Raw genomic sequence first — 8,252 nt, 5'->3', positions numbered from 1 at the left:
CTGGGATCAGAGCAATGGACCTGTTCTTGCCTCTGGGCCCCGGCACACTTTGATGGGCGGGTCGTTCCCTTCATATTTCTCATGCAGCCTCATCCAGGCTGGGGAAGCTGTCACAAACCACAAATACACTGGCACTTGCGAGTGTGTGTGTGTGTGTGTGTGAGAGAGAGAGAGAGAGAGAGAGAGAGAGAGAGAGAGAGAGAGAGAGAGAGAGAGAAGGAACTGTTAGGCATATTAGCAAGTCTAGCCTCAAACACCAAATGCTTAAAGCCAGATAGAACAATCCCATGGCTGGCAGAGAGGGCCATAGCCCAGTGCCCTCCTGGCCTTAGACATTTGGAATAAGATTTTTAGTTTTATTCTAAGCCATAGGAAGGATTTCTGCGCTCTTGCTTCTTTGTTGATTCCCAGAGAGGCTTAACACCTTGGCCAGCTGCCAGCCAGCCATCTTTGGTGCATTGCCGGCCCAGGACACTTAGTGTCTTCCTTATTTATTGGATAAGTCTTATTCCATTAAGGATATTAGTCTTTGGTTGTGTTTGTTGCAAACATCGCCACAGATTATCACCTGCTTTTCCTTTCCTTTCTGGATAATAGGGCCTCTCTGGCTAGCCAGGGGATATAAATTCTTCCTTTTTAAAATCTGGTCTTTGTTGTCACGCTGATATTTCACACTCCTGGACATTTCTTTATCTCTGGGCGGGGGCTAGCAATTATCCGGGCTCTCAAAGGATAGAGAGTCGGGCTGCAGTAGTGGGGACGCTCCTGGCTATGGATCAGGACACACGCGGATCAAAGGTCTCTTTTGCCGGGTAAAAGAGCGAGGCTGAGCAGAAAGCCAAGGCTACTACCAAAGAGGCCAAGTTCCACGCCTGCCTCAGAAGTGGAAACTGGGCAGGGCTGGGGCAAGCTGGCTGAAGGGTCAAAGTCCAGCTCCCCCACCCCACCCCCGGCCGCGCTGGAACCCCGCCCATCGGGGCCCGCCCCTCGAGCAGAGAGAGTTCTGACCTCTCAGCACCTTCCGTCTCCGTCAGTGCCCTCCCTCCTCTGAAGTCATTGGTTGACTCTCAGTCCCCGCCCCCGGAAGAGCTGCTTATCGCAGCCAATCGGCGGGCGCGGCGGCGGCGGAGTCTGGGAGCGAGGTACCCCGATCTGGAGCAAGGGCTGCGGAGTTGACTTGGGGGGCCGGGGCTTTTGGGGTCTGTTGTCACCGTGGGCTCGGGGCTGGGCTGCTACTCCAGGGCCGGTGGCCGCGTCCGCGGAGGGCTGATGCCGGCTTGAGGAGGTGGCAGGATGTGCGCTCCCTGGAAAGTTGGGGCCCGGCCCGCGTAGGCCCCAGGGGTGGGGCCGCCTCAAATTTGTTTTATCTCCTATTTAGGGACACCCCACCTGCCACTGAAGGGAAACGGAGGCCTCTTCTGGCCGCCCCGACTGTCAGGGGCTCAGAAATCCGAGACCAGAGGGAGATGCGCTGAGGGTGGTTGTTCATCTCCCCCTAAAGGGCCTCTCGGAAGGCACCGCCAGGAATGTCTAGAGTCCCATTCGAGCCATTTGGAAGGGGAAAGGAGGTTAGTTATGGCTCTGGCGTTTGGCTCTAGGTGACAGTAAAAGGAGGGTGGGGGTGTGATGAGTGCAGGGTGACCGTGAGAACTTTGACAGGCGTCTTTCCATTGCTCTCCTCTCAGGTCAAGTTAGCCAGGCTCAAAATAAGAGACTTGGCGACCCATGGTTGCTCCCAGCTTGTGTCCTTGGCCTTCCTGAAGACACCTTGGAACGCCTCACGAGGTTTTTGTACAAAGATTACGAATGTAAGATTCTCAGTGTCCGGGAGCTGAGTATAGTACTCGGAGCCACAAGTGGGTTCTGTGTGGGGCTGGGGGAGGCACGGTTGTGAATAGGGAAGAGGGCCGGGACTCTTGGTTTTTTGTACATAGTACACAATTAGGGAAAGCGTGGTTTTATTCTGCCTAAGTCGCGAGTGGGCTAGTGTGAGGGTGGTGTTGTTCTGCCCTATTGATGCTTGCTGAATATTTGTAATATTAGAAAATTCCTAATGAGACAGTTCTCTTTAGGAAGTCAGAGGCAAATGAATAGCGTTTCTATGGAATTAACCCCAGGTTTGGTTTTCAGTTAAGAAAATGAGGCAGACGGAAGTGTTAGCCAAGACCTTCCAAGGCCCAGCTGTTGTCTGTAGGACTCCAAACAGCCACGTTTACATGTTCAAGAATGGCAGTGGGGACTCCGGGGACTCCTCCGAGGAAGAGTCCCATCATGGGGTGTTACGACCTCGGGGCAAGGAGCGCCAGAAGAACAGCATCCAACATCCTCAGCAGCCCGGAGCGGGCAGCATGGTTCTGCTGCAGCGGGAGCTGGCCCATGAGGACAGCCTCAACAAACTGGCTCTCCAGTATGGCTGCAAAGTAAGCTGACTCAGTCCCTGAGGAAGCTGATGGTCAGTTAGTTGGGAACCTCAGCTAAGGGTGTGTTTTCATTTGTCCTGACTTTCAGCGACGCTATGAAACTGTGTGGTCCTTTGAGCGCACTGGATTGAAGATCTTAGGGGCTGGAGATGTAGGTGGAGCTTACCTAAGTGTCTTCGGCATGCTTGCTTCTCATTTCTTGTATTCTTCTGACCTTCTCTTGACATTGGCTAACTGACCGGTAGAGTTTTTCCTTCTCTCTGTTAGAATTGCATGGTCTGGCCTCTGTGCTGTGCACTTGTATAACCTTCTCTTTCTCTTTAATTATGTTTTTAGCATTCAGAGTGATTAACAGTGGCAAAGTAAGTAGGAAAGCATTTCTGGAATCGCTCTTTTCTCCTGCGTCAAAACAACCTGTTTCACGCTGCTGACCCCAAGCTATATATATATATACTGACAGCAGCTTTCTCCAAGGCTGCATCAGCTGCCCAATTTAAGAAAAAGCTTTACCTCCTAAATTGTCTATTGTTTCGCTAACAAGATCCAAATGAGCAAAAGGGTCGTGCGGGTGTGGGAGTCTGTCCCAACGTAGTAGAAACTCGTCTCCAGGGACACAGCATCTTTCCATTACATCAGCCTTGTGTTTGGATCTTATAATCTGCGTCCGTGGGCAGGACCTACAGACCATGGGCTGAAAAAGATAAACTGAGTAGGTCTGTCAGGGCGATGGTCTCTAACAACTCCAGAATGGATAGTCCGTACCTCCACTAACAAGCCCAGCTCCTATTAGAGACACATACGCGTGCTGTTGGGTTAGTGCCCAAGAGTGAAAGCCGTCCAGTTCCAGGGCACAGTAAAAAGCTCACTCAAGCCAGGTCAGTGAGGCTCTAAAAGTGGTTGCTGAATCAAATAATCACACACACACACACACACAGACACACACAGAGAGAGAATGGACCAGAATAATAAACTCTGTGGGTTGTACTTACCTTCCAGATAAGTTTTTCAAAAGTAGCTTGGGAGGGGAGTTTAAAATTTGGTCTCCTGTCCCTCCTTTTCTGTTAGAAGCTTTGTGCTACTTAATAAAACCCAGTCACGTCCCACAGACTGTAGTTGGGAGTGGAAACTCTGAGTCCGGAACGCCTAGGCTGATTGCTGGTTTCCTCACCTGCTTCTGGTGAGAAGTAGGACCTCCCCAGGGTGGATTAACTTCCAGTCACTTCTGTTCAGGAAATAAGTCCCTGTGCCTACACTTCTGAGAAAGTGCTGAGGCAGCATCCTGAGGGAGCCATCAGGTGGCGAAGCCCTTGAATGTGTGCCCAGGGCCCGCGCAGGCTTTGGTGAGCTTGTCTGGCCACTTGCTCAGCTGGATTCTGGTGTGAGGGGGGCACTGTTGCCACAGAACTTGACAGACAGGTTGACAGTGTTGGCCCTGTCTCCCCTGGAGCTTTGCTTGTTGTCACAGCCCTTAACAGTTGATTTCTAACTCATTAAGAGGTTAACAACCAAAGACCTAAAAAGGAAAAAAAAAAAATCTAAGCTCAGGTGACTCAGCCAAAGCAAAGCTGGCTGTGGGTGCAATTTCTTTCTTTTTTTTTTCTTTTTTTTAAGTCTTAAAAGTAGATATTTATTGAGCTAACACAACAGGATTAATCTGTAAAGTTTTGAAGACAGCAAGTATACAATAAAATATTCAGCACCATCATGAAATTATCTTGCGGTATACGATTTTCACAGAAGATATACACATTGCATCTCAAGCCACGGGAACTATTTTGAGTACTTTATACAAATAAAGGGCATTGTTTGGACTTGAAATGCAACGAAGTACTTGCCTAGCATGTATGAGCCTTAAAATTCAATCCTTCCAATTCCAAAATAAAAAGCCAATAAATATCATGTGGGTGCAATTTCTAACCTTCATGGGCTTCACTGGGACACCAGCAGGCAGGCTGGGGGTCTCTGCTGGGGCAGGTACTCTCGTAAGGAGCATTGCATATTTATAATGTGCGGTTTCCCTAGGTTGCAGATATCAAGAAAGTGAACAACTTCATCCGAGAACAAGACCTGTATGCTTTGAAGTCCATCAAGATTCCAGTGAGAAATCATGGGATCCTCACAGAGACCCACCAAGAGCTAACCCCCCTGCGGACCCCATCCTCTGAGACCAGAGTGACCCTGATCGAACTGCCGGAAGAAGAAGATGCCGCTGGGGCTGCTGCTCAGGGTAGCCAGCTGACGGACTTCTTCAAGGGAATCGATGAGAACATTGAGCGGGCCGTGCAGTCTGACGTCTTCCACAGCGATAGCTGCTCTGTGGAGGCTCAGCCACTCCTCCCCACAGCGCAGAAGCCAGCAGCCTATGGTGCCGACTGCGGAATGCAGTGGTGGAATGCCGTCTTCCTCATGCTTCTCATTGGGGTCGTGTTGCCCGTGTTTTATCTCGTCTACTTTAAAATACAAGCCACCGGGGACGCCGCAGGCGGCTTGAATGCAACCGTCCCCAATGGCTCCCTGACACTAAGCTCAGGTCCAGGGCAAGCCCCCAGTCTGGCAATTCCAGTGCCCACCCTCCCCGTTTCAGACATCCAGGTCAGCTCAACCACCCAGGCAGGGGCCTAAGCTCATTTATTCTAGGATTGGCGATGCTTTGGCTATTGGCTCTTGTGTGTGTAGCTGTCACTGGCTACTTCCTGGAAATGTTGCACTTTGCTGGAATGTGTGGACAGCTAAAGAAGTTACCACGTCAGTCTGGATTGTACGGACTTGTGGAAGGGCTTGGCTTAACACAAGGATGCAGGAGCCCAGACGTCATCGTCCCAGTAAGAGAGATGTTTACATGAAACCAGTGGCTGTTTTTTGAAGACATGTAGGGGCAGGCTGTGAGGTCCTATGCAGCCACTCTGTGTGGGCTCCTGAGTAGAACACGGCAAGGGATCTACAGTGATGGCGTTCCCATTGTTGGATGGGGTCAAATGACTGTCACCGTGTCCCTGCCTGCTAAGGGTGGAGGTGGGTCTGTATCTGGGTAGACCGAGGTGCCGTGCCCTACGTCATTGAGTTTCAGAGTGACGGATGACAGCTGTGACAGCCTGGTGTGTTTGCCTCTTCACTTGGCCCCGCTGAGGCAATGCCACTTCAGAAGTGAGACTGCCCCAAATCCATACTGCCATCCTTTGATTTAAGCTGCAGTTCGGTCCCTCGCACTGATGGAGCTTTATGGTCTCCCACATGGAGACCCAGGGCCACCGCTCTGATTCACAGTAGGGACACCTCTGTGGTGATGGCTCCCTGGGTTTTTCCAGTTGCATCTTGGGAGCAGCTGTTATCGGCAGGTGGTCTGAAGGGACGACATCTGCCATTAGGATCCCAGCACATGCACCTCAGAAGCCAACCCATTGTCAGACCAGTGTTGCCAAGACCAGTGGCCTCCACCCCCACCCCACCATGTGCGCCTGGAGCCGAGTGTTCTCCCTGCTGCCTCCTTGACTCGACTCTTTCAGCGCTGTCCTTAAACTTCCAGATTGTGCGACTCAGTGGTAAAGCCAGACACGACGTCAGTCAGCTTGGTGCTACTGTACAAAATGATCTAAGGTAGGAAAGGGCTCTTTTGGGTCGCGGTTTCGATCCATGACCTGATTGGAGGGCGTCCACAGGAAGGACACTCATTGTGGAGGAGAGTGTGGTGGAACAAAGTGTTCGTATGCCAGGAAGAGAGGGAGAGACAAGGAGCTTGGGTTTCAGGGTCACCTTCAAGGTCATGCCAGCAGTGACCTAACTTCTTCCCACTACAATTCATTTCTTAATATTTGCACCCTTCCCAATGCCAAGGTGAAGACCAAGCCTTTGAGATGATATTTGCCTTTGAGGGACATCCAAACCCCAACAATGTGACTCAGGCTGTAAAAGAGAACACCAGACACTGGAGAGTGCGAGACACCCAAGGTTTTCTCAGTCACGCCCTGGGGTCAGTAGCCATCCTTGTGCTGAAAGGGGTGTGGGAGAAAGGGCTCTAAGCCAGCTTACCTTGGACCGCAGAAAAGGGCTGAGGTGGCTGGGGGCTCAGCGTCGGGGAGCGCAGAAGGCAAGCGGGTAGTTCCAGTGATAAGCTTGGGGGATGCTTGGGCCACTTGACACTTAGGCCTGGAAATCTGACCAGAGGAGCTGAACAGTTCTTGAGCCGGGTGTTCAGTTGTTCTGAAAACCAATCTGCCCAGGGCACACATAGCAAGTTTAAAACATCTCCAGAATTTAATATTTTGAGGCCAAAACTGAACCTGTGAATCTGGATACAGTAAACGTCCATTGTGTTTGGTGATTTCTATCTGGATGCTCATACCATTGTTTCTGTGACATTTCTCTTCAGTGTTGTCACCATTAACTTCAGCAGGCAGGGCTCAGAGTCCCATGGGAAAACCGTTTGGCCAGACAAAGAATGTCTGTGTTTTATTCTGTCTCAGTAGGGACTGATGGTGACTGCTTGTGCACAGTCGTGTGTGGGCTCCTAAGTAGAACACAACAAGGGACCTGCAGTGTCAGTGCTCCTGGAGCTGGATGGCATCGAATGACTGTCACAGTGACCCTGCCTGCCAAGGGCGGGGGATGGGCTTGGCACAGCCGCCCTCTGTGTCTGGGTGGACCAAGGTGCTGTGCGGCAGTATCAGTATGTCACTGAGTTTTACGCAAGTTACAGCTGTGACTTGTATTTCTGTATTTTTCTCAAGTGGAATAAAGTATTTCTTCTGTGAAGGAAACACGACTCCCTCTTTTCATATGTGGGTATTAGTAACAGTTAAAAGCTGAGGGACAGCCTTGCAGAAGCTGGCAGTGGCCCGTGCCTCCTGCTGGGCTCTTGCTTCACACTGCTTAACACGGCCAGGGAAGGACAGACCGAGCAGTAACCAGTGCACTCTGACCTCCGTGACATGCTTCACAGTTCAGTTAGGTCTGTGGAAGGCTTACCAGGGAGTTCCTTTCCTGCTAATCTGCTGCATTTTGGTGACTGGGGTGCTTTTGAAAAGATTTTTAAAATTATGTGCATTTGTGTCTCTGCGGGGTTGTGCATGGAACTCTGGAGAGCGTAGGACCCACGCTGTGAGCTGCCTGCTGTGCTGCTAACAACTACTCTGGGGTCCTTTGCAAGAGTAGTAAGCCCTCTTAACAACGGAGCTGTCACTCCAGTCCCCAAGAAAGTGAATGGTTTTTTGTTTGTTTTTTCGTTTCTCGAGACAGGGTTTCTCTGTAGCTTTGGAGCCTGTCCTGGAACTTGCTCTTGTAGACCAGGCTGGCCTCGAACTCACAGAGATCCGCCTGCCTCTGCCTCCCGAGTGCTGGGATTAAAGGCGTGCGCCACCACCGCCCTGCTAAAGTGAATGTTTTGAAGAAATAGCCCATCTCTTTGGTTGGGCATCTCTTCCTGTTGAACACTAAGGAATTCTTAGTATTGGATGTGCTGACTTTACACTAGGGAGATAAGGCTCCAGGCTGGGTTGTGCACTGCCTACCTGAACAGCAGGGGACAGAGACGTTGAGGGGGGGGGGGCACAGACTTGACAGTCAAGTGAGATAGAACAGACCCCCAGGGCCATACCTACCTAGTAGAGAAAGCTTGAAGTCAAGCGAAAGATGGCTGCAGGCAAGAGGAAAACACACTAAAGTATAACCCACTGGAGTTCCTTGTTCTTTGGGTGCCTTCAGGGCAAGCATTTTGTACAGGAAATCCCGCCTTTCCACTCCTCTTATGAGTTGGTCTTGACAGTCACCACTTTACAGATAGAAATCTAAGAGCCTGCAGCTGACAAACGGGGGGACCTGCCCCAGCTGGCAATCTCA

General features: G+C 50.9%; 1 protein-coding gene across 10 annotated transcripts; it reads left to right on the top strand.

Annotated features, from left to right (window-relative positions):
• The first annotated feature begins 1,107 nt into the window (after positions 1 to 1,107).
• On the top strand, positions 1,108 to 7,164 carry Lysmd4 (LysM domain containing 4). 10 transcript variants are annotated; one of them, XM_057756465.1, is made up of 6 exons: positions 1,152 to 1,568; positions 1,686 to 1,808; positions 2,131 to 2,420; positions 2,509 to 2,571; positions 2,757 to 2,782; positions 4,443 to 4,554. In XM_057756465.1, the coding sequence occupies exons 3-5, from the start codon at positions 2,139 to 2,141 to the stop codon at positions 2,766 to 2,768; spliced, it is 357 nt and encodes a 118-aa protein (XP_057612448.1). In that variant the 5' UTR covers positions 1,152 to 1,568; positions 1,686 to 1,808; positions 2,131 to 2,138; the 3' UTR covers positions 2,769 to 2,782; positions 4,443 to 4,554. The 10 variants fall into 10 exon arrangements, with proteins under 10 accessions (XP_057612442.1, XP_057612443.1, XP_057612448.1 ...); XM_057756463.1 differs by having other exon boundaries at positions 2,509 to 2,661; positions 4,443 to 4,546; XM_057756459.1 differs by lacking the exons at positions 2,509 to 2,571; positions 2,757 to 2,782 and adding an exon at positions 1,108 to 1,142 and having other exon boundaries at positions 1,379 to 1,568; positions 4,443 to 7,164.
• The last annotated feature ends 1,088 nt before the right edge of the window (positions 7,165 to 8,252 follow it).

The sequence above is a fragment of the Chionomys nivalis genome, chromosome 23 (genome assembly GCF_950005125.1).
Source record: "Chionomys nivalis chromosome 23, mChiNiv1.1, whole genome shotgun sequence".
Classification (NCBI taxonomy): Eukaryota; Metazoa; Chordata; class Mammalia; order Rodentia; family Cricetidae; genus Chionomys; species Chionomys nivalis.
This window is presented reverse-complemented; position numbering and strand designations above follow the sequence as displayed.